Source organism: Clinocottus analis, unplaced genomic scaffold (assembly GCF_023055335.1).
Source record: "Clinocottus analis isolate CAN_PGR_092001 unplaced genomic scaffold, fCliAna1.0.p SCAF_17, whole genome shotgun sequence".
NCBI lineage: Eukaryota > Metazoa > Chordata > Actinopteri > Perciformes > Cottidae > Clinocottus > Clinocottus analis.
In genome coordinates, this window is record NW_027175898.1 from 3,760,686 (window position 1) to 3,786,842 (window position 26,157).

The following is a 26,157-nucleotide window of genomic DNA, read 5'->3' on the forward strand; positions in this document are numbered from 1 at the left end:
CACACACACACACACACACACACACACATTAAATGACTGCATGTTTTTTGTTCTTTCTTTCTTCTTTTCCATAGAAAAAAAGGGATTAATTGGTTTGTATTGCTTTGGCCTGTTCTGTGAGCAGCCTGCTCTTGTTGTCCTTCAGAGAGCCGCCCGGCTGGACCTCCTAGCGGTCTGCCGGCAGGGAGAAAGGTGGGAACCTTACGACGTCTCAACAATGTCTGTTCGTCCACCGTTTCGCCCCCATCATCCGCCGCTCCGCCGTCCCTTCTGTTCCTCTAGAACGCGTCTCTCTGCTTGGTGAAGTCCGTGTCCTCCGGGTCCCATTTGCCTGGGGACAGGCACTCTTCAGTGTTGAAGTCCTGAGGGTTTACCCCAATGTCCAGGACCTGGGGGTTAGTGCGAGACTCAGCGAGTCTGGAGGTGCGGAGGGGAAAGGAGACATTTTGTTAGCCAGCGCTGTTAACAATGACAACTCATTACATTCAAAAGGCTCGTGAGCGCCGATAAGCACAGAGCAGGTATGGACAGAAAGAATGACTCAACAAAGTGGCATCTATTTGTGATGAAAAGATGAAAGGAAAGTGACATTCCCCTTTTGCGAACGAAATCATGGCAACCCAACGTGACCCAACGAACAAAAAATGCCGACTGGAACACAAACGCGTGAACATGTGAGCACACTCATCCATGAGGGCGGGGACACATGACGACACTGGTGATGAAGACGCGGACACAGTGGCACACGTCGTCGGGAAGTCTGGTGAAGCTCGGGGAGGGAGCAGAGTGACGATGAGGTGGTCGTCTCTCCCCGTGATGCGTCTCTAACTGTGGTCATATTAAGTCGTGTTAATGGGATGTGAAAACTACGTGAGTCTCAACCAATCTGATAACCATACGCATGACGGTCCACGAGGGGAGAATGAGGTGAAGGTCACTGGACCGGTGAAGGACGGCGTTACCTGAGTAGGTTTCAAAGCTATCCAGACTGCGGCTGGAGGGGGAGGGGCAAAGGAAACATCACAAGTCAGGCAACAATTTTACTATTCTGAACAGCCTCATAATAAAGTGAGCGGATACATTTCTGCGACCACAGAGCGACTTCGTGTCCAGATTATTTATGCGTGGACATAGCTGTGACATTTTTTGGGGGCCATACAGAAAAATATAAGCACATCAATCTTTGGCAAAATTAGACATGAAGCCTGAGTCAATACTTAAGGTCAGACCATTTTCTTGGAGAACTCTGCAAAGAAAAAACTGACTTTTTTTTGGTCTTAAGTAGGTTGTGCCTTAAGAGGATGTGCATCCTTTTTGCACTTGCAACAGATATAAGATGCTGCATGAGCTACCAGCACAGCTGCTAGCTCGAGTGTGTACAATGAAGAATCTGTTGAATTTTCCCCACTACGATCGACAGGCACTGAAGAGGCTTCAACGTGGACACAAACGCTCCAGCAGAGGGCAGTGCAGTCCCTCAAATAGCAAAGACCACAACGCTCGACACATGAATTATCTGCAGCTCATAACGAAAAGCAAAGTGGACCAAAGTACTCATCTAAGAGAATTTAAATGGCGAAATTAAGCTGTGCAGTACGGGCGCAGATGCTTCTCGTGTTGCTGTTACATGATCTCTGGTTTGTGGTGAGGGAAGAGAATGCCCTGGTGCATTGTGGGGGTTTACAAAGACTTTGATCAAACTTAAGAGTGCATAATCTGTTGCTTGTAAACAGAATAAAAAATGCTCATAAAGCAGCTTCGTGTGATGATTGTGTAATAACGTACCCTCTGAATCTTATTTGAAATAACATTCATTTGGATAATTCAAGTCTCAGACGTAACTGAAAGTGCCGCACGCCGACCATTCTGCAATATTCTCAGTCACAGAATCACCTCCCCAACATCACGCAGTACAATCAGCCTGGACCTCGGGCCCCTCCCCCACCCACCCCACCCAACTCCTTCAATTACAGAAACCTACACGAGGATGCGTCTGCACCGATGCTGGGAGCATCCTCGTTAGTCGCAGAGCGAGAGATTAGCGGCGTCGGGTTGTAATTACAGTGTGCGCAGACAAATAATCATCTGATAACGGGGCTGAAATGGCCTCTTAGCGCTTGATTACAGCGACAGTGGAGCCCGTTCTCCCTCTTCACGGAAAACCAAATGAGTAGATAAGAAGCCCACTGTCCAATTAGCAGCGCGACTGAAAGGCAGGGCCGAAAGGAACTGAATGCACGAATAAAAATATTTGAATGAGTTGGAAAAACAAAAACAGCTGAACGTCGCAGAACCGCTGCTCACACACACTAAATTGACACATTTCTCACAGTGGCCTTCCTTCAGATTCGTTTGAGGAATTTTATTCAATTGGACCTTCTTGTCAACCTTCAACCTGCAAATTCTGATTCCCCCCCCCCCTCCACTCAAATAATTCAGCTTGTGCCTTTATCCAACTGGAAAGAGTACTCCACTGCAGAATAAGTTACTTTCCATGTGGGTTCGTGATGTGAATAGCAAGCGGCGCGTCCCTCGGCATCACTCATTTGTAATCACAGGCTTGGTTCGCGGGCTCGTATGGAGTCGGTGTGTGGGCCTCAGACGGTGGTTAACGGAGCCTGCGGGAGCAGCACGGCTCAGGGCGGGCGTCGCCTGTTAACCGAGCGCGTTGTGGGGGGGGGGGGGGGGGGGGGGGGCTCGGTTCAGCATTCGGGTCTGAACCGAACAGAGGGAGAGGCGGTGTTGTACTGCGGGAGCGGCCCAAAACCGCAGGTGGCTATTTGAAGAACAGCTGCCCGCGTGGCTGTTCAGCGGAGCCCGGGGCCTCTCGGGGAGAAAAAACAAGAAAAAAAAAAAGCCACACTGGTTCTCACCTTGAGAAAGCCTCGTCCAGCCCGTCCTCCAGTTCCTGCCACACAGAACACACAGGCATTGGTTAAAGATGAAGTCTCAAGAGGTGATAGCTAAACAGTGCTTATTCATTCACTTAAATACATTAACTATACGTTTCCTCACACAGGCGCCTCCTGACACTTTTCTCTGGCCTCACGCGGGTTCTGGGAGGTTTATCTCGGCTACTTGCAGCCTACACCCTCTCCAGCTATGTGTGAGCATTCGATAAGGCCGCTTCTGTTCAATAGGCTATTGTCTGACTGCGACGCAGCTGTGCAAACGCAGAATCCCCTCCTTGTGAATACCACAGGTACAGTACATCACCGGGCACTCCGGCTACCTAATCGGTGTGTTCAGCGCGGCTTTCGTCTCTTCTCGTCGTATCGAGCCTGAACAGCTCAGGCTCACTGGCCAGCCTGTCTCTTGCCTTACCCATACAATATTGTTGTTCTCTGTTGCGTGATTATGCACCATAAAGGGGTCCGATTCCGTCTGCTTTGTTCCTGAGTGGACCTGCGGCGCTTTGGCTCCTTCCGCCAAATCCAGAAGTTTTCCTGTGGCGACCTCTGCAACACAAAATAAAAACATGTTGCAAAGATTCAAAAGCAGAAGCAGGAGCAACAACAACAACGTAAAGATCCAGCCCTCTGTGTGTATTTTACTATTCTGGGGATCAAGCTGCGGCGACCAGCTGCCAGATCCTTAAGCACCGTCACTGCTTAGGATTCGTGAAGCTACAAACAAAAAAAGGGCAGACACAGATCTGGAAAAGAAATGCACATATAGCGAGTAGAATCTGGGCGTCCGGCTCGCAGGTGTTGCTGGAGCTCATTCAGCCTCCACCCATTTGACAGGATCCTGTGATCAACAAGTACGCGGCGTGCACAAAGCTCATGATGCCTCGCTATCGGTTATGGGTTTGTTGTTTCTTACTGGGCTCCTAATGCGTCCCACCGATGCCGCCGCCTGTGGATTGTCATCGATGATAAGTGAGCACGGTGTAACCCCCGACTTGCACACCGGACCGCGGGGACACCACCGATCTGTAATGGGATTGGCTTATAATGGCCTCTCTCGATGATTAATGTGTGTCAATAATAGGCGTCAACACTAATTTCGGTCTAGTCTTTAGACTAATGTTATCCCGAGAGAGCGGTGGAATCTCAACGCGCCCTCGAATGCTCGCACAACTTAACGCTTCCATGCTAAAACTTAAAGGGGAGGGAGATCAGGGCCCATCTGGTGGTAATACCCCTAATATAACAGCTTAGGTGTTTGCTCCCGGAGCCTCACTTCCACCATAACAAACTGGGGAAAATAAACTGCCAGATCAAGCGATAATGAAAATACCAAGCTGGTTGCAGTGCTACATTTAACCTCTTGTAGAGGAGACGCCTGAGAAAGGAGGATCCTCATCAAGCAGGCACTTAGAAGTGACTTAGAAGAGGCTATCACGTCGCACGAATACAGCTGACTCACCTCTGAACACTGATCCTCGGACACAGTGGCGTGCCATTTGATCAGCCCAAAGTGAAGGGCGCTTCGCCGTAACCTTGCGATAGCTCTAAAGCTCCGCTGTGCCCAATCACTGCTGTCGGGCAGAAATGCTTCGCCTGTACAATTACGCCAATTGCTTTCCAGAAACACAGCACGCTGGCAGACAAACGGCCCATGAAATGGTCAGCGGAATGAACTCGGCCCCCGATAAAGCACACACCGAGCCTCTCTGTTGCCAGAATCTGCGTCCAAGTCTCACTTTGTTGACATTTCTCACTGAGGATCATCCCTAAAAACTCTTGTCGGGCTATAAAATGCTACATGTTCGGGGGCCACGGCCTCAAATAAAGTGTCAGAACGGATTTAGAGAGATCTCCCTCTCTCTTTCTCTGGCTGGAGGCCGCCAAGCTGGGTGGAGCTCAGTACAAAGCCGAGGTTTTTATCTGCCTGCTAAAAAAGAAGAAAGAAAAAAAAAAAGATGCTGCCTCCGTCTCAACCTGCACCGAATGGATCAGCGTGCGGCTGACGCTCACAAAGTGTGACAGGGAAAAGGAACGCACAAAGCAGACTAACAAACACAAAGCGTTTCAGGGAGTAAGTGTACAGCCGTCGTGCCGCTGGCAACAGGATGCTCCTCATCTCATTGCATCTCGGCTGTGGACAATACGTGGCGCTAACACTGCCTGAAGGTTGTTTGGCTCACTGGACGTTCAGAAGCCGCGAGTCTCGAGTCGTGGAATCTCAGGGAATCCGACTGAACAATAGGAGGAGGAGGAGGGGAGGCACAGAACAAACACGCAGGCCTCGTTCATGCTCTTTGTACAAACAGGACTGTGATTGTGCTTCTGACAGAGACAGAGAGAGAGAGAGAGAGAGAGAGAGAGAGAGAGAGAGAGAGAGAGAGAGAGAGACAGAGAGAGAGAGAGAGGTCTGTTTGTCCATGAACTATTCTGTGTTGTTTTTAATGGATTTACAACACGGCAAAGTGTGCGTGTGTGGGGGGGGGGGGGGCTTAATGTGTTCAAATTAAAATCATTGTTGTCATAATACACCTTCACCCAAAAGTGGCATTTGCTGTTCATTGTAATGACGCAGGCGAGAAACAATAACAGAGGAAGGAAAAAAAAAAAGGTTGTTGTTGCAGCCTCAATGTAAGGCAACCTTTGACAAGTGGCTGAACACTCTTCCTCCTCCCTCCCCCCCCTCCCGAGGCTACGATTACTGTGACAGAGAAGGGTGAGGGCGGGAGAGAGAGAGAGACGTGATGATGGGTGACATGACTCACCTCCTGCCTTCAGGCTGCCCAGGCTGGCCGAGCTGTCCGACTGGGAGTTGCTGGCTCCTTCTCCGTCTGAACCCGACTTCGCTCGCTTCTCTTTCTCTGTGGGAGGGGAGATGTGGGGGGGGAAGGGGGGTTAGGACCCAAACGAAGGAGGAAGAGTGAGCTGTGATTCATGTGCTCGTAACCACCGAGTGATTTACTGGAGGAACTGTTTACTTCTCTCGCTGCTCCAAATGTCTCCCTAACCCAAGCATGTAATGAGTGTAAACAAATCAGCGGCAGCAAATTGGCAGATAAGGTGAAAAGCCATTACTCCAGCCATCTGCTCGCTGATACCTAGAGGGCCTGGGCTTCAAAGATTGTGCCGCACATACTTCATACGGCGGCGAAGACGCTTAAAACAGGAGTGGGCAGGGCATCTGGGTCAGACGGATTAACCACCTCTGCCCTCTCCAAACGCCCTCACCTGCAGAGAGGAGAGGGTTTGATCACCGCGGGAAACACGACAACAGCTCTCGCTGTATTTGCCGCACAACGCCGCTCCCTAAAACTCAAGTCTAGATCGGAGCAGTTACAAAGCCCGCGGGTCTCTCAACTATTTCAGAACTGGAGCTGCACTGAAAGTAAACTTCTGATCTGAGAAGCCACTGCTTTGGGAAAGTATGACATCTTCTTGTCCATCGTCCAATTCTCCTTTCAGCCACACCCTTTAGTGTCCTCCAACTAAGTATTGCAGGCTCTTGCACTGGAGAAATGTAAGGGTGCATATTTCTTTCTTTTAAATATCCCATATTCTTTTTAGTAAGGCTATTTCAAATAATAGCGCACCTGCATGATTTAAGGTCCTATAAAAAACATTTTACCTGCTGTAATTAAGTTAAGTCAAGCTCTCAGCGAGGACCCTCCCTGGTCGTGCGCGTTATGAGGCGCATAAGTGCCATCAACGTTTGATTCATTGCTTCCGATTATACTCGCACTATACTTGGTGCAGACATAATCGCCGCTGTCGAGCGGCTGCATTTTCCCTCGTCCGCGATGAAGCGCAATACTGCGAGGAAGTCAGTTTCTGCGGGGACGGCGCGTCCTCCCGCGCATCACGCACAAAGGCCGTCTTATTGTTGCGAAGTACCGGCTTCCCACGGGAATATCTCTGCGTGAATGCCATCTCCTGGAAACTTCTCACAGGCTGGAGAGTCCTTTCAGCAGCGATAGGAGCCATTTATTAATCAAGGAAGTTGATAAGGACCCTGAGAAGCGATGACGCCGACTCAGTGGTACTCAACACTGTGGCTACGGAGAGTATGTCTCACAAGGCCTACTGCAAGGAGGCGTTATGCATTTCATCATCAACCTTGATCGAAAAATAAATATATATCCCATTTCCCATGAGCCCAGGTAGCTTAGTGATGACAGTTACAAAACTTTCCCATGGGCAGCTGTTCCCCCCCGCCGACTGCCTTTCCAGTGCGCAGCGTTCTGAACATGGAAGCGACTTTAAGAGATAAGCGAGTACAAAGCCAGCTGCATTGTTTAGTGAATATTCTATGAACGGGGATGGGAGCCGTAACATGCAGAGGAATGTGGGTCAGGAATGTGTGGAGGGCTGTGCAGAACCTCTGTGGGTGGTGGAGAGTTTGTAAAGACGCAGACAGACATACAGTAGATACACCACCACCCCCCCCTCGCTTCCTGCCCTGATCCTCTGGGGTCTTGTAACTTTAATGAAATAGACTCAAACTAATTTATTTCCCCCCCACTCTCTCCCTACCTCCCTTTCTTTGCTGCTACCAGTACTTCTTTTTGAAGAAAAAGATATATAAATATATATATTCTTCCTTTCCCCTCCATAACCGCCAAACAGCGAGGCATCAGCTCTCCTTCCTCGCCGCGCTACAAGAACGAGAAGAGAGCCGCTCCGCAAATTAGACGGCTTATAAAGGAGAGGTGAAGAATGGTGAGCGGAGGAAAGCGAAAGCAAGACATGATGGGGGATGAAAAAAAAAAAAAAAAAGGGAAAGAAATGTGAGAAACAAAAAAAAGTACGAGGTGAAAGAGTGAGGAGGCAGACGATTTAATATTCAACTCAAAGTTACAAACATCCAAGGGAAGCGGCGCGAGGCGAGGAGCAGCCCGCGGCCTCGATGTTGGGGGGGGGGGGGGGGGTGAAGTGAAAATGAGCCCACATTAAAACATCCCCACTCAAACCACAGCAGACGAAGAGGGAGAAATGTGGAGTAAATAAAAAATAGAGAGACACACTCGCACCTCTTTTTTTTAAAAAGGACTGAATAAATAAATCAGCTCGCCTTCGCGTGAGCCGGGATCAATGGCACCAACACTGAATCTGTCAGGGGGTTGCGCTCCCACTGGCACGCGCACACAATCATTTTCCTTTCTCTCTGACACCCTCCCCAACTCAACGCCTCGCCTTTCATGCTCTCTTGCCCCCTCTCCTCATCCCCCATCCCCCTCTTCTTCTGCTTCACCCGTCTCCTGCCTTAGTAATAAGCAGAAGCGAGTGCCGCGATGGGAGGAGGGAAGAGGGGAAAGAGAATAACTCGGCGGGGAGGGGGAGGGGCTGGGGGGGGGGGGGTCAAGGTGCCAGGTGCAAAACAAGCCACGGCAGCAACAAAGGATAATCACCGGATACAAAAGGGTGACTCCGAAGCGACAAACATGGAGGGATGGAGGAGATTGTAAGGGAGGGGGGTGCGATGCAGAAACACAACATTAAGTGGCGAGGGCCGCTCATTTACTCTGGAGTCATACATGCAGTAAATTACACGCGTGTTCTGCTGAGCTGGACAAAAGAATGCGTGCGACGCCTTTCTTGCGCGGCGCTTTGATCGCCCGCCGCGTTCGAGGCGGCGCCGGAAACAAGCGCCATCTGCTCATCTAGGCCTACTGTTCAGAAGAGGCGGGGTGCTTTCAGAGTGTGACGTGGAACGGAGAAAGAAGGAAAAAGGACAAATGATTATTTGCGGTAAAAAGAAAATATACCCGGGGGAAATCCCAAATCCTTTTCTCACTGCATGAGGGAAACTTAAAAGATGTACCTCCAGTAAACACACCTCTGGCCCAGTCTGACCTCAACTGCTCTCCACCCCTCCCCATGCCGATACCCAGATGAGTCTCTACCGATGACAGAGTTGTCTGTAATAAAGAGGCGTCACTATTCTCTAAAAAAGAAAATGGGCTTCATGGGTGATGATTTAACCGCTGCCAGAGGAAACTGGTTCAATCAATGAGGACATTCCTCTACTGTGTGCGACATAGAGGACATCAGTGACTGGCAGGAACAGCCGAACAACCGAATGACCCCTGTCGAGGGTCCGACCTGTGACCAGGAAGACACAAGAACATGTATTCCCCATCAGGATGAAATACAGGATCATTGTTTGGCTATGAAGGAGGAAGACAAAGTGTGTGTGTGTGTGTGTGTACAGTAAATGGCGGTAACAACAGCAGGGGGAAGGGGGGTATTTTACACTCATCCGTCACACTCCCGTGCTCGCGGTGGGCGACCATGCGTACCTTCCTTGGCAGCCTGCCAGAACTCAAACGCCACTCTGAAAGCCTGGGCCACTGTTAGGGTGACCGCCTGGGCCTGTGGGAGGGAAGCAGAAAAGATCAGGGGTGAGACAGCGGGAGAGAGTGAGAACGAGAGAGTAACACTCACACGCATCCCACCCGCATGCGGGGAAACTCGTGGTAAGGCGAGGATCGGCGATAAGAAAAACTAAACCGGAAGGGACAAACGACAGAAGAGGCTCCTTCACGGACACTTGAGCGGGAGGAAAAAGAGAGCCGAGGGCTCCATGGCAAGTTGTTTATGTAGCTGGGAGGATACGCGGCCTTCTGGCCAGAACTAAATTAGTGAGGGGAAGGAAAAGGAGGGAGTGGCTGCGAACCTCCAGGGATGGAGAGAATGCCAGAGAGGGACGACGGCCTCCCCGCCCTGCATGTTCTTCTCACTCCAACTTATTACTTGGACATTTGCATACATACAAGTAAAAAAAGAAAAGAAATGAAAAAGAGGTCCCTTTGTAACTTACGGTATCTGCATGAAGCACTTCACACAGATTGCCAGCAGCAAAAGCTGAAGAAATACTAAATGCAGAATCCTGCACCATGAAGAACCGCTTGCCTGCATTGGGAGCTTCAGCCTAAAGCCTTATTTTTCTTTACATTCATAATATATATATATATATATATATATATATATATATATATATATATATATATATATATATATATATATATATATATATATATATATATATATATATATATATATATATATATATATATATATATATATGACACTAAATACACTGGCAATGAAAGGAATAGTTCAAGAGCGCCAATTTGCTTATTTTCTTTCTTGCTAAGAAAGGCGTTGGAAATATCCACATCTCTCTGTGCGACGTGCTGAACATGAAGCCTGACCGTGGGGTCAGCAGCTGAATAGTTCAGGAATGCAATAAGACTGGAAACGGAAGGCAAGAGACAGCGTAGCTACTTCCTGAGGTGAGAAAACCAGCAACCAGACCCTTTAAAGCTCATTGACACGTTCAATCGTGTTTCTTTATTCCGTACAAACATTTGTTTACGTAATGACAACAAGTTGTGGTTTTATGGAGGGGATGCACAGAGGAAGTTTTTCTTGGCCTGGCCAGTTACTGAATCTGAATAATCAATAAGTAAGCTTTAAAAGTTTCAATATGCAGATTAAATAGTTTTAACTAGTTTTGCAACACGTGCTTGCAGACTCATTCACGTACCATTTTTCTCTTGGTGCAGAGGAAGGCGTGACACTCCAGACTCTCGTTGTGCTGGCTCTGGACGATGTAGGCAAACACTTTGTCGTGCATCTTGTCCGCCGTGCAATAGGATATTCTGAGAAACAAAACCGACACAGATGCACACGCTTTAAAACTCTTAAGACTTAAGAGCCATCACGGATCGAGTGGGGCCAATGTGCAACTTCATCTGCACTAAGCCCTTAAGCTAGTCCAGCAATCTCATTCAAACTCTTCAATCTAGCATTTCTCTAAACCGCTATAGAAAAAAAAAATTATAATAATATGCCTGGCATTCTTATAGCCAGCTGTGCTCACAATCTCACCGCTCTGATCAAAACACCCCAGCTGTGTGCAGGTACAGAGCGGAACAATGTTGTGTATTTGAACTGAACACGTGTGCATACATCTCCGCTGTTTCTTTCTGCTTTGTTCAAGCAAGTCATTACATCACACTCCCGCTGTGCCGACCTGCTGCACACCGCTCTAAATGACATGTCTTTGATCGGACCCGGTCCCTGTGAGGTACGTGTGCAGACTCATACGGGCCGAGGTCCTCCGCTGCACTGAGCTTTGTCCGTGTCGGAGGAAGGCGTCAGCCATGGCTGCTCCGTCTCAGGTGCAGAGCAGAGATTGGAATTAGGCCGTAATGCTCCACAAATAGCTTTCCTCCACTATCTGATCATCAGGTTGTCACTCTCACACCAAAGTGAGACGGGTAAACTGGGGAGCCAGACCCAAAACGATGGAGAGGGAGGTTTAGGGGGGCAATAATGTACGTCTGCCATCTGTCCTTCCTTTTCACTCTTCAAACTTCTCTGTGGGAGAGCCACACAATCGGTTAACTCATGACTGAGGAATATACCGTGTGGATATAATAAATGAACAAATAAAAAGCGAGGGAGGAAAAGTTTGGAGAGGTTCGGCAATCGCAGCTGCCAGGGGCAAATGTTTTGGAGGGAGGACGTCGGGGGAAATTGGTTGTCTCGGCAAATCCATTTCTTTTATTGGCCGTCCATCTTCCAAGCAGACGCTCCAGGGGGCGGGAGCGCCAACGATGTGCGAGAGGCAACCAGCTGCGTTATCTCCACACCATCCTGAGGTCACAGCTGGACACACCTCGAGGAGTCGGGCTTTTATATTGCTGGAGTTTTGACCTTGTATTCTTCAACCGAGAGAATGGACCTCTGTGTGCAATGTTCCTCATGTGAAACTGTTTAGCAGTGACGAGCCCAGGTTTTATTTTAAACGCAGATCAATCCTGTATGCCAGAGAAATGAACTCCATTCAGATTATTCTCCGATGCCAGGAGGCGGTTGTTCAACTATGTACATACTCACATTCTCGTCCTCAATCTGCCAGCTTTTAGGCCAAAGTATTCTCCATAAGCTTATTCATGCTCGGGGGGAAAATGACGGAAAGTCCCGTCTCTTCTTGATATGTAGAGTCATAAATGTGGAATTTGAGAAAAAAACGATTCAAGCTCGGATCAAAAGCTCGAGGGCCAATGGAGGTTCGGCAGCTTTAAGCTTGCAGGCTGTGGCAGGCAAGTGAGATCTGTAGGCATTTACTAGAGAGAACGCTCGTGTGTGTTTGTGTCTGTGTGTAAGTAAAGATCAGACCTACAGCTGTTGTAGTGCTCCCAAGAGAGTTGTGATTGATGAGACACGCTGCTGATAGACAGAGTACGCTCTTCTCTCACACACGCGTAGAGAAACACATTACAGTACCACACCTGCTCTTGCACTCTCATCCGCTCCGTGATGGATTGGAGCAAATAACAACTTTCATTGTGTGATGATAAGGGGCAGGCTTAAGGTGAGAGTGTTTCATAACTGGGGCCACCCGCCTGAGTGAGGGTGTGAGGAACAGAGGGGAAAGAGGACTGACCTGTATATGGAGATGTTTTCTATCAGCTGGTTGGAGGCACTATCGTAAAGGATGATTCCTCGCGGCGAGACCGTTAAGGTGACTTTCTGGAGCTTTTTTCCACTGGCTTTAGCCTGGGAGGAGGAAGAGGAGGAGGAGAAAGGAAAAGGGTGGAGGCCACAAAGATAAAAGAGGAGTATATGAGTGAGACAGAAATACGAAAGTGTTAAACAATATTTATCTAAATGCTGCTATTTGTTTTTTTTTTTTAAATCAGCCAATCAGGTTTACACAGAAACCAGACTGTAGCTCAAACACTTGCCAACCAAAAAAACATGTTAAATCATTGGAGCTGTGGCAGATCGTGGAGGCATAAGTTGCAATCTGGCTTGACTGTAGTTCAAATGCAATAAGCTAAGTAACAAACACACTGTCAAAACACACACTCAACTTTAAAAATCAAGTTTGTGTTCGAGTGAGAAAGACACATCCAATCCAGAGTAAATTACATCTTTTAGGACTGCGCCTCCACAAAAATATGACCTCACACCCAGTGCACCTACTACGTAATAAAACAAAAGGTCCCATTCAGCAGCCTAACATCCTTTTCAGCGGGACACTCGGTCGGATTAGGCCCAATCGGAGCCTCTGCCTTGCTCTCCATACATCGCCGCGTCTGGAGTCCCACCGTTTCGCCGGCGCTAACTTCATTATCCACTGAGCTGCCAGATCCAATAACATTAAGCCCTTTCTGCCATGATAAAGCTGGCTGAGCCATATACGGAGCAAAAGTATCTAAACTAATTGCATCCTCTTCTAAATGTCAGCCGGGGCCTCGGGGGATGAGAGGCGGGCAAACGTTTCACCGAGGTGTCATTCAGGTCATAACCAGGAGAAAACTACTGAGTGGACTCCAGGTGGTGGAGGTGGTGATGTGGGGAATATTACTTGTGCTTGAGCGAAACTCATTTTCTGGGAATAGTTTTCTGAGTAGATATTAGATGCCCCGCGTTGAAGCTATTTCAGTTGTGTGTGTGTGTGTGTGTGTGTCTCTCGTCTCTCACAGTGGCCACTATCCTCTTGACAGCGGTCGCAGACAGCTCCTCTCCCTTGGGCTGCTCCACCATCGTGACCCCCAGGTACTTGAGCTGGAACACCATGCCCTCCAGAAGGGTCTCCCTCGTGTCCGTCCAGTTTTCGGGAAGCTCTGCAGGACGAGAGAGAAATACATATCGGTGAGGCTCCCGTTCATCAAACAACCCCCGCTGCGTTGCTCTGCGCGGCGGGCTGAGAGACGCCCTGTGCAGCCCGGCGTTGTCTCAGCTGCATTAGACACAGCGGCAGCCAAGCCGTGTCCTCATTATGGGCGTGTGCAACGGAGCACATGCGTTTTGCTATTCCTCTTTGGGCGGGCAGGCAGTGGCATGTGTGCCGAAGGAATGTTTACTCCACTGGCTCAAGAGAATTAGAAATATGTTTGCATGCTGTTGGTTAACTTGATCCTCTGCATAGTAAACTAAAAGAATGAAATACTTGTTGTTTTATGTGACAATATTTAATAAAAGAAAAATCAATATTGAGACAAATTACTGACAAGCCTATATTGATTTTTTTTCTTTGTTTGGTTCATGATGTAAAAAGAGAGCCAGGGTTTATGTCAAGGTTAGAAATTAGTGCCTTCCGCCAGCCCAAAAATGCGTTAAACAACAACCCTGGTCTGTTATTTACACGTAATTATGAATCCCACTGAATCCACAATTGCTTGAGGTTAGACATTGATCTCCCTTAGACAGCTCAGAGAACAGGACGGGTCTTACCGAGAAAAGCTGTCAGCTTCAAAACGCGTTATTTATGGGGGCCATCTTTGTTTCGACTTGGCAACAGGAGTTGCAACGATGTAAAAAAGGGTTTCAATCTTTGACACAAAACTTTCCAAAATGTAGGAGGGGGGAGGGCGATGGGGGGTAAATAACACATAAAAATAAATCAGACATCTGCAGTGTTATTTGGCATGGAAACATTTTCATGGTTTTAAACTCGGTGTCAATTACAGGTTCAAGAGGTATACCTGGTCCCTCATGACTGTCTGCCAGAACTCATTTCCAACCCCGCCACCCACTGCCCGCCAAGTCATTCATAAAAGATGATCTCCTCCAGCGTACGAGATGATGGCAATTATTCAGGACTCGATATTGTACATTTCGTCTTTGGAATGAAACTCCGGGGCTGTGGTTTTGATTTCTTTTATCAGAGGAATCGCTTGGCGAGCTGCTCGAGGCGACGCACTTCTCTTTATATTATATCCGTAAAAGGATAGCTGGGTGTGGAGTGGGGGGCTCTAACAATAAGCACGCTAACTTCTCCCCACTCAGTTCATAAAAAGGTTCATGGACTTGCTACAATGAGGCGTGCCATGATGAGGGGGGGATGGAGAGACATTTGTCTCCTCTAAAAAAGGTCCTTCAGAAAACACGGTCGACATCATCGGCACCCTTCCCCTCGTGGGAGGGCTTCATGTCACCCAGTACTTTTATTGTGATCGAGTCCTGCGCAACGGCGTTTTGGGTCCATGTAGATTAAAATGGGTTGGGCAGATTCATCGATACTGAAAATGCGTTGAATAGTGCAAAGTGAAATATTATGTATTGAATTAATTTGTGCTTTGTGAACACCATCACTTTCATATCGCTTGTTGTTCAAAGTTCGAATGAATTGCTCCTCTGTCACAGTTTCCAAGCGGTTTCCTAAACTTTAGGGAACCACTTGGAAACCGTCTCAGAGGTTAACCTGCTATGTTCCTCATCTTCGGCGACAGCGGGTGGTTCTGGAGAAGGTCTTATAATGGTCTAAATGCAGCTCTAACCAAACCCACACTTAAGTAATGGGTGGGTCTGAAGCGAACACGCACTCTGGGAAAAAAAAAAAAAACGTCAAGGTCTTCGAGCTCCTAAGTGTGGGGGAGCACATCAGCCCGACGTCTTCTGCTGATCCCGTGGTTACATTAGTGACCGGATAAGTAGCACCATTGCAGTAATATAACCTGCGGCGAGGAATCATTAGCCTCTGTTCACGACCTAAATCAAGTTACCGAGCGGTCTACGAGTGCCCATTACGGGGTGTAGCCACTCAGGGCTTCTGCAGACAGCCACGCAAATATGATGGAGGGGATAACGCCGGCTCAACCTCAGTCAGCCTTCTCTCACCTCGAGTGCGAGCTCTCCCAACGCAGCAGCGCCGACAGGTCCGCTTCGCCAAGTCTCAACAACATGTAAGATTGTGCTTTGATAATGCTCCAAGCTCCTGGATTCGAGGCTCAGGAGGGATGCCGTTCAAATAAACAATCAGCCGCGGCTGCGGGCTTGTGCTGGTCCAGCGGAGACATCAGAAGGAAGCCTCTGAACTTCAGCTGCCCATACTAATGCTCGCAGGAGTAAAGTCTCTGGGGGAAGACCAGCAGTTCACCCCGACTGCAGGAGTCCCGTCCAGAGAGATCCTGAGGAAGCTACTGTAAGACCGGACGACACAAATGATGGGGACAACTTCATCCTGCCTGAAATACACGAGGAGATGACTATGATGCCGAAAGAAAAAGGTATAACGGCAGTGAGCAATGGCTTCCTTTAAAAAACAAACGGACAGTTCAAATGAGCAACTCATGAACCACCAGAGCTATTTTTAGACCGGTGCATGTATCCAGAGTGCTGCTTTGTATGGAATAATAATCCAGTTTCATATTGGTCACATTTGCATTCACACAACCAGCCAAACCCAGCACCCTCCCCCCTGCACGGCGGCTCCTCTGCAGCTGCGGCGCTGATTAGAGCTAAACTTCAAAAGGGCTTCTGGGCTACGCTGGAGCCGTGGCTGGTCAGAGAGCGCTGCTCGCCAGGGTGACACCGCCTGTAAAATAAGAGAGGGAGAGGGAGGCGAGGGAGCACCGATGTTTGCCGAGACGAAAGGGGATGGGATTGGGAAGGGCAGGTAGATGGGCAGTAACCGCTTCAGTGGGTGCAAGACGTAGCGACGGGTTATGTTTAGCCAATTATCTTCAAAGTGCGACGCGGTTGAGAGGGCGGGGTTCATTCGGTCTCGTTCGGGTGCGCACTCTGCGGGTCTTCTCAGAGCCACACCCGGAATAAACCTCAGAAACACTTGCACGCCATCTCTGAAAACACAAACAACTGCGTTAATATCAACTGCGCTATCGCAGAGACGATAGAAATACGTTATAGAAGGAGGAGAACAAAGCACATATCTGCTGCTTGACCTCTAAGTGATGGGGGGGGGGTTGAAAAAGAAAATAATAAGAATTCACCACACCCAGCATCTGTCAACCTTGGATTAAGTCCCAGATGACATTAATCTCATCAGGGGAAAACTAGTGGAAATAAAGAGTTTCTTACATAAGAGCCTCTCACACAGAGCTGAAACAATTGCCTCTGCTCTGTTGTTGGGCTTTAGTGTTCGTGTCCAAGTCGTTCAGGTAAGCTCCAGGATGTCAATATTCATGAACGTGTATAATGTTCACACTGAGGGCTTATCGAGCCTCATCAAGGATTCTTGCTTTGAAGGCTGACTTGCCTTCAAAGCAAGACACTGGGAGTTTGTATGTTTCATGTTAACCACTCGAAACATAAGACACTATATCTCGGTCCAAGTCGGTCTCAAAGCGTCATTTTTTTCCTGAATGAAACGTCTGTCTTTTGGCGAGCTAGTTTTATTTATCCACAATTGTGTAACGCGATAACAGTGTGGCAGCGCGTCATCCTCAAAACCCTCTGACAGCTACTTCCTCACTCGACACTTGAACTGCAGAACAAGTGCTCAGACATTCAGGATGTCCATGTCACACAGGTCAACAAAGCAGACTTCTAGATCACTTGTTGCAATAAGAGTGACGTCATTGAAGCCAAAAAGGTTTCTTTGCAAATAATGTGGCGATGGCAGACCGTATTAAGCGTATTAAGACAAGTCCCAATGGGTTTAGCTCATTTCAAGATCCTAACAGAGGCCACAATCCAGGCAGGTTACTAGCGCTTTGTGGTAGTATGGACCTGTGAGCTGCCTCCATCGACCTCTCTGTTGGTTACACAAGACCGCCGTGGAAGATTAACGCTTCACAAACAGGTCTCGGCCTCTTCTTTAGCCAATCATTTGAGTCCGTGCAGAAGCCAAGACTCGTCATTAACTTTTAATGAAGCGAAAACTACAGAGGCAGCTGCGCCCCTTTTGATTGCAACAAGAGATCTGGGGAGGCAAGACGCCACAGAGGTCTCGGGGGTTATAATCAAAAGGGATTTGAGGGATGAGCCTGTGCGGCACGACAGCGCGAGGAAGCGGTGGTGGGTATTTCGGTCAAAGCCAACACAAAAGGAGATGAGGCGATTTTGGACACAGGAGGGTTTGGAGAGGATCACTATCGCTCTCCCCTTCAACAGCCAGCAACTGTAACAGTAATGAGGAGAGAGGGGCTGCTGTTCCCGACAGACGGGCGTCCAGAGGAGGGGGGAGGGGGACCAGAGAAGACAAGACGCTCACAGATGAGGAAAGAGTGGATAAAAGAAAGAAAGAAAAACAAACACAGGAGGTGATATAAGTGAAATAAAGTCAAATTGCAGGGAATATGCCGTTGTAGCGAGTCAACATCCCCACCTGTAAATTCATGTATTGGACAATTAGGGAGAGGAGAAACAGTTCGGTCACCGTGGAAACAGTGGGAGTGCTCGTCTATGCCGTGGGGTGCAGGCTAAATAATGCACTCTGGGGCTGGCAGAGAGGGAGGTGTGCATGTGGCGGTACTGACGTGAACAACACAAATCACCACGGCGCCTTCCTGACAACTCGGTGGCTTTATCAGCGCAATCTGGCTTTTCTTCTCGCCAATACTCATTTTTGCTCTGCTTGTAAGTGAATGAATGAATGAACGAATGCCTCGCTAAACAAAAGCCCAGTATTGGGACAAGGATCACAATCAAGGCTGAAAAAAAAGAAACCCACCAAGCGAGTTGCTTCTCAACCAAAAACCAAATTTGACGGGGGGGACAAGTCGGAGCAGGTGATGGGACTTTGGTGCGAGCCAAACACCCACGCAGTGATTAACCGCCACGTCACACTGTAGGCGTGGATGTTCTGGCAGGATCCGAGTGAAAAGCTGCGAGTACAGCCACACAAGGAAGCCACGGCACCGCTGAAAGTTCACAGAAGTTAAATATTCAATCTGATTCTGAATAAAATTATTATTTGGGTGGGGGTGGGGGGTGTCTAGGGGAGGGGAAGAGGCCCAGCCTGGTTGAACAAACGGACACAAATAGAAGGCCATCGGGTCAACACTCAAAGCCCCCCTCCGACGCGCCACGGCTCCAGCAGGCTCCGCGCGTTGAGCCTGCCGCATCAACAATTTCCCCTTTGTCGAGGTTTGAAAGGAGCCTGTGAGCATTGAGAGCTCTCTGCGCGGCGCAGCATCGGTGATGAGTGAGGGGAGAAAATCCCCAGCGCATGCACCCGAGCCCGCCCGACCCCAAACTGTGAGCGACTGAGTCTGGCTGGACACACTTCACTGCCCACCTGTCCACCTTTCTCCTGTACAGGTTTAACGAACGCATCTGCTCGGGGGCTTCTCTGTTGTTCTGAAAAAACACACACATCTGCCAATAGAGGGAAACAAACACAGGGACCCCGGTGAAAAACAGGGCGTCATTTCTTGCTTCGGTTCAAGATGTGCGTCACGGTGGGATGTTGGGAAAAGGTGTGTACTACAGCTGGCCCTCATGTGATCCTCTCAAAGGATCGGTGTTTAACTAAGGACAGAGGTAACCGTATCTGTTCTCCAGAGAAGCTGAGTGAGTGTGTGTGTGTGTGTGTGTGTGTGTGTGTGTGTTTTCAAGTCATGCGCAATTGATACACATTTTGTGAGCTAGCACTTCAAGCAGCAGGATGGTATATTTTGGAATAAACACAAAATTAACTATTACATCCCTCATAATGAGTAACTCAACGGCAACCAGTCACCAAAGCAAAATGTGCTCATTGAAAGCCTCAGCTGAACCTGGGCCTGAGGTGAGATGACCATCCTCTTATCTCACAGCAACAGGACGCGTGCAAAAACATTATGTTCCAGCATTGTTAGTTTCCAATCAGGACACTTTGGGCTAATTTAGAAACTGCAGACTCAGATGGGGAAGGATGCCTGCAGGGATGCACAGATACACAGAACAAAGCTTGTTAAGAGGGAGAGAGCCTTGGACAACCTCTAACTGTGCCGCTAAAAAGTGAGATCCTCCATTTCTATTGCGGATTATTTTTCTGTGTTCTGTTACGGGCTGTTGCGGGCGGCCGCGGTCAGCGATGAGCACCACCGTCAACCGTCACGAGAAAAGGCCGAGCTGGAGCATTGTTAGGAGGAGAAAGATACCGTCTGTCCCCGCCTGGTGCAAAGATACGATACAGCTCTATTGTTCTGCTTAATGTCAGTTTCTGTGGAAGGGGACACAGGAAACGTTATTCATATTCTCAGTAAAACCAGGTCAAAGCCTCGACGCGCGAGATACACAAAAAGCAATCTGTACGAACGACCACAAAGACATAAACTACAGGCCGGGTCACTGAAGGAGCAATCGATACAAAATAAGTAAGATAAACAGTCCGTGGGGAATCTTTGACGTCCAGCAGTCTGCGACCTTTTTTCTCTCCGTCCACGGGCACCAAGGTGCCCCCCTCGGATTTCATCTTCTGCACCAGCAAGGCCAATGATGCCCCTAAACATCAAGGTTGTTGCAGGACTCCCAATCACACAAAAGAGGTGTCACGCGGTCATCAGCGTGTATTTTGATGGCCATCCAAAACACATTACATCGTGTCACAACACTGACACACGTGTCTTTTAGTATTGACTAAATCCACTCATAGAAGGAAAGTGATGAGAGGCATGAGGGGCGGGGGGGTGAGTAGTCCTGCCAGTCGGGGATTACAGCTGAGGCCAGAATGTACTCTCGACAGGAGGCCGGTTATGAAACGGATCCTAAAAAGCGTGCTGTGCACAGCCCCGCTAACCAGGAGGAGCTAGCTTCTGACATGCTACTGGCTAATAAGGATGCAAGTGGACGGGCATATCTTCAGTCTGAACAAATAGCAACATGCTTGCACAGAGAGAGAGTGTGTGTATGTGTTTGCGTGTATGTGTTTGTAATAGTGTTTGGCTCACAGGCAGTGGTTAATGTACTTCTGCTGGGCAACACTATCGAACATGGGCTCTTCTTATCGCTGCATGTTGTTCAGCATGTGGATGTTTTTTTCCGTGGAAGGGCACGGCTCAAACCCCTCCTCAAATTATCCATAAATGTTTCCATTTTGTAGTGGGCTCCAGAGGTCCAGGGTCTAAAATGGAAAGGACCCACCAAATCAGTACAATAAAAACCAGCATAAAATGACAAATAAATGAACCATTCCTTTGCCTTGACAGTTAGATTCACTGTTTAGTCACATGACGCCCCCGAGGGCTGAGGAGTCTACTTGTTGTTGAGCCAGTTCCTCACTGGGGCCCTTTGAGATGTTGGAGATGTGCCTCCGCAATTCTCCACTTGGCGTGCTTACTCCAATATTTTTGTTTGCATGCATCTAATCTCAGAGACACGTTTCAACGCGTAATTTTTGGCAGCAATGGCAGACATACAGGTGGAGGAGAGGAAGACGGTTAATGACTGGTAATGGAATCTTACATTCATACAAAAAAATTAATTAAAAAAAACCCTGAGCTGCATTCCTCAGGATGTAATCTCCAAGCTGAGTTTAGGGCGTGTCGTGAGAGGTTTCATAAGGTTTCACAACCTCTGACGGGACACAACAGGGATGTCTGGAGGTTTTGGTGCGAGAAAGAAAAGAAAAAAGCACGTCTTACCTGAATTACATGCTTACCAGTGTGGGGGGGGGGTGCATTGAGTTTCGTTCACGTCTACTGACCAAACACCCAAACGACATTCATAAACGTTCGCAGCTTGACTGACAAGTTGGAGAAAAGGAATGCTGGAGGTGCCCAACAACGTCTCGCTCACACTTCAGGATCTGTAGAGCCGTGGTCTTAACATGCCCGGAGTACAATATAGTATTAACTCATCTTCAACAGACTCCAAACTAAAGGATTTGTGATGCTGGGGACAGTGAATCACCACCTTTTTCCAGGCTCAGACAGTGGTCTGAATATACTTAGTTGGGATTTGTGAGCTTTCCCCTTAATTGCTGTAAAAGTCTCAGATGGCAATTTTTTTTTAGCCACCAATATCTTCTCCTGACGCCGCCGAGGAACTGTGAACTATAGCACACTGACCATATGTCGACACATATGGCTGAAGGAGCTTACATGAATTATTTCTCACCAGGAAGGTGAACTGGTTAGCCACTGTGCCTCCTGCCCAGACTTTCCTTCTGGCTTCACAGAAGGCCATAATCTTTTAAAGTAGTCCCGATCCCCGCTGTGAAAAAAGTGGGGCAAAAAGATGGGCTTGAATAAGAAAATAGAACTAAAATCAATGTTGGTGGGAAGTTGTTTTTTTTCCTCCCCCTCAGTCTCTCTCATGAATGTTTATTTTTAATTCTAATTAGTCTTTTGAAGCAATTTATGCAGTTTACACTGAAAGAGGGGGCAATAATAACACACAAGAACAGATATAGATATAATCACAGGCAACTGATTGCAGTATAGCACAGTGAAGAAGAAGTGAAAATAGATTGCCTCGCCAATTAATCATACTGCAGTTTACCGCTCAACTTGGCCTGAGCCAGTTACTGGAGTGACGATAACAATCCCGATGTTTAAAGTATACTATTTTTACTGCTGCGTCAGCCGAAGCAAGAGAAAGGCAAACATCCATTTTCCCCGCAGGACTTTTTTTAATAAATTGTCCGGGAGGAGAAACAGTGACAGAGCATGATTGTGCAGTCCTATCCGCACGTGACTCCGCACACTGACGCCGCACACAGAGGCTTACAGATACAGAAGATCTAAACAGGGCTGTAAATCAGGGAGGGCTTTACAACTCCATAAAGGAGTCCTGCTGGAAGCAATCTCCATTACAGCCTCGCAGCCCCCTTTTGGGTGACTTTGTGCAGGGGACAGAGCTCCAGCTGGCCAGAAGTGCTGTGGGGACGGGACAGTGTAGACCACATACAGTCTATTCTCTGTCAAAATAAATAAAAAGGGAGGCTACTCAGGGTAAAACGCTACTTTAAGGCCCACTTAGTCTGTCACTAACAATTACGGCTTTTAAATTACAGCTATAGATGTTTAATTTAGCTCGAACACAAACTTCTGTCACTGCAGTATCGCCATCTGATAAAATGTAAAAAAAAAAATGCTGATTAGTCATCAGCTCCAACGACTCACGTCTCCAGCAGCAGTGTCAATGGCACTGACTCGCACACATTTAGGTGTCATAATGATGCAGTTGCAACAGTTTAAGATCATTCTCCCATCATCAGCCTTCTGCCACGGGTGGACTGACGTCCTGGTGTGTCGCTGCTTCAATATTGACAACCCCGCAGAAGACTTGACCCGAGACGTGGGAGGGAACTGTCTCACTTCAATGCAGACAGGGATTTTCTGCCTCCCACACTTTTCAGACAGAGGGAAGGGGAAAGAAAACAGGCCTTCATGACCTAAAAATATGGTTGATGTTGCATACCCACTCCCACTTAAAACAGGAACCATTCAGATGTAATGGGAGGGCAGCACACAGAATAACTTGTCAACTCAGCAGACTGCCAAAAACAACTGAGCTGTTTAAAACTATGCAGGAAGTGACACATTCTTGCTCGTGCAGACTCGGCACAGGAAAAGCGACAGAAATTATGCACGCGTCTAAATCTGCAAATGCGACCCAAACCAGAAATCACACAAATAAAAAGGGAATTAGTCCAATCCACACAACATTGTATCGTTGTCACACAACAACGGTTTCTGGTCTCATGCAGAAAACAGGATTCACCAATTAAAGCAGAAGCTTACGGACGCCACAAGATGAAACAAGTTGCCTTCTTAATCATGACTCTGCAGTTCACTGGTGCCAACTGAAACACAGCTAAGCCTGCAATTATCTCAAAGATTAAAGAGAGAAAAAGATGAAGAAAAAAAGAGACAAGACAAAAACAGGAAGCTCAAGTGAAGAAGCTTTGTGGGTGAAGAAAAGATGCAATATATCTATCGCATTGGTTGACAGTCACACGGGTGGCCTGCCTGTCAGCAGACAGAGGAGGGAGACGATGTGACTATTGCCACAGATCGACTGTTTAGTCATGGCATCAGTCCGGGCTTCCTGCAGCAGGGATTGATTGGTCGTTAGTCCTAGGCGACCACTGTCCGGTCCGATGTGAACTGACCATGCAGCGTGTGCATCACTCCCCTCCTCATCCCCAGAGGGGTGGGCCAAAACAAAGCATCGATTGCACTGTGCACACGTGTAACATCTTGCTGCCAACAGCTCTATTGTCTATGAAATAAAGGGGGAGGGTGGGAAGGGGGCATTCCCTCTTTGTGTAAAGCAAACATAAAAAGTGTGGAGGCAGCTCGGCGGGCTGTGACAGCGCGTTGTCACAGACCGCGAGGTGATTGTACACATTGTAGTTGGAGCAGAGCATCACATGAAAACGCCACGTAAAACCCAATGTGGCTTTCCTGTATGATTAAACCCCTCTAGTCGAGCTGGGCTCTCCAATCAACTGCCCCCACACCCCATAATATTTAGTCCCTGCAACCATGGGCGAATTATATCGCCTAGCAACAGTGCGTTGCTAGGATCGCGCAGCCTGGTCAGGAAGACGCTCCTCACTTATTTTCCTCCAGTGAACCAACCTCACTTCTTTCCCTTCAGTAACTCCCCCACACCTCCTCACTTCTTTCCCTTCAGTAACTCCCCCACACCTCCTCACTTCTTTCACTTCATAACTCCCCCACACCTCCTCACTTCTTTCCCTTCAGTGACCCCCCCCTCCTCCTCCTCCTCCTCCTCGCTCAACAGTCCTCACAGAAGTGGTTCAGCTCCCCAGCCGAGCGCCCCTGTTGTCAGCAGTGACGTGGCAGAGGGCTTACACTAACTTTATTTTGTATAATCATGTCACTGCCTGCTTTCGGTCCGAGGGGGATACAAAAAAAACAACAAAAAGCGCCTCGTTCGCCTCGTCAGAAAAGCGGAGGACTTGTTCCCCCGAGCTCAAACTAAACCCAGGAGTCTGCTTACGGGCTGCGTGGCGCTGCTGTCAGCTTCAGTGTCAAGTTCAAAATCATAACAAGACATTTATTTATCAAATACTTGCTCGAATTGAGCTACTGGTGTTTCGGGTGGACCACCACCCCCCCTCCTCTTCCCCTCTCACCCCACTGACAGCTCTCTCCCCACGGACTGCTGGAGCTGACGTCCGCAGCCGAGTTGTAAAGTCGGCTCGGTAAGCTCCGGTTAGCCGCTGGTGAGGCTAGCTTGCCTCCTCGGCTTAGCCGGCTAACACCTCCGCGGTCACGCATCCAACAGCCCGATACTCACTTTTGTGCCTGCCGGCGGCCCACGACTGTTTGGCGATGCTGGGGCTCCGTATAATTGCCCTTCCGGCGGATTTCAAAGCGTCCATATCGTAATCCAAAAGTGGGGCAAAGAGCCCGGCGCGCGCCCGCTTCGTGTCGGTGTCGAAACACACTTCGCTCGGTTCAGAACAGCCCTCTCGCGTTCAAACTTTTTTCCTGCTGTTTCTTTTTCCTCCCCTCCGCGCGGATGTCTCTCAGTCGACGGTAGATGATCATGTTCGTCCCCCTGGGCGGCGTTTTGTATGTAAATTAACCGGATAATGTGCGTGACGCCCGGTTGTGGAATCACGCGAGTGAGGTGGTGGTTGTTGCAGCAGCGAGAGGAGAGAGGCGGGCGGTGTTTAGTTCCTGTTGAAAACACGGCGCCGCTTCACTCCCACCCGGTGTCCTTTGTGGCCAATGGTTTGCCAGTCACATCACGGGCTGCGGTGAGACCCCTAATGTTTTATTCAGCCACGTGGCCTCTTCTGTGTCGAGCCTCGGCACCCACCCGTCTGTCCGTCAGCGGAGATGTCAGCGGGCTAATGTCACGAGCAGAAAATAGGTCGGAGGGCATAAAAAAAATAATTAAAAAAAAACACTCCCGATTTAGTTGTCTCATCTTTATCAGGTTGATGCATTCAATGTGTATGCATCAGAATTAAAAACCTTTGATTTTTATTCATTATTTCGTCACGGCCAATCTGGCAGTCCTTTTTATCGTCTGCAAGATGCTCTGACTTTGTTCCGTACTCATTTGATATTAATAATGAGCCCCCATGTTCTGCCCTATAGCCGATAGGAGAGCAGCTGCAGGGGAGGAAGGACTGTTGGGGTCCTTTCTTGGAAAAATACAGTCATGACTAATTTTTTTCAAAAATACATTGAAAGCCAAGGAGTCCCTGCGGGGCATTTGGAGGAAAAGGGGTTTCCTGATGAAAGAAACATGAGGTCAGGGAGATCTGGACTCTGGACAAAAGATGCCTCATTTCTCAGTCCGGAAGAGGAAACTCCATTCAGCCATCCAGGAGCAAGTCATGTCACATTGATCCCTGTGCATTACTTAAAAATACATTTTGAATGGTCAGATGGTCAACTCACAAATCCCAACAATTCTGAGATCAAAATGACCCATTGTGACCTTTTATAGTGCCAAGAGTGTTGAGGGAAGGCAAAAAAACAGTATGTTTAGCTTGATAGGCCAATCATTTTAGCAAGCATAATTATACCCCACAGAAAAAAACATTGGGGTTCAATATTCATCATAACTTTAC

General features: G+C 48.3%; 1 protein-coding gene across 1 annotated transcript; it reads right to left on the bottom strand.

The window, feature by feature from the left end:
* Positions 1 to 25,552, bottom strand: ldlrap1b (low density lipoprotein receptor adaptor protein 1b). The gene is made up of 9 exons (XM_068580228.1): positions 24,867 to 25,552; positions 13,407 to 13,549; positions 12,364 to 12,476; positions 10,456 to 10,570; positions 9,206 to 9,278; positions 5,675 to 5,770; positions 3,325 to 3,458; positions 2,874 to 2,908; positions 1 to 417 (listed from the first exon to the last, which is right to left on the bottom strand). Exons 1-9 carry the CDS (start codon positions 24,949 to 24,951, stop codon positions 279 to 281), a joined length of 933 nt encoding a protein of 310 aa, XP_068436329.1. The 5' UTR covers positions 24,952 to 25,552; the 3' UTR covers positions 1 to 278.
* Positions 25,553 to 26,157: the final 605 nt, after the last annotated feature.

What these genes read in the sequence shown, in the direction of transcription:
- ldlrap1b (XM_068580228.1), bottom strand. Translation starts at nt 24,951, where the DNA reads ATGGACGCTTTGAAATCCGCCGGAAGGGCAATTATACGGAGCCCCAGC. An exon ending in TCTGCACCAAGAGAAAAATG is followed by an intron (nt 9,279 to 10,455) that starts GTACGTGAATGA and finishes TCCCTCCCACAG; the next exon opens with GCCCAGGCGGTCACCCTAAC. An exon ending in CTGGACGAGGCTTTCTCAAG is followed by an intron (nt 418 to 2,873) that starts GTGAGAACCAGT and finishes CCGCACCTCCAG; the next exon opens with ACTCGCTGAGTCTCGCACTA.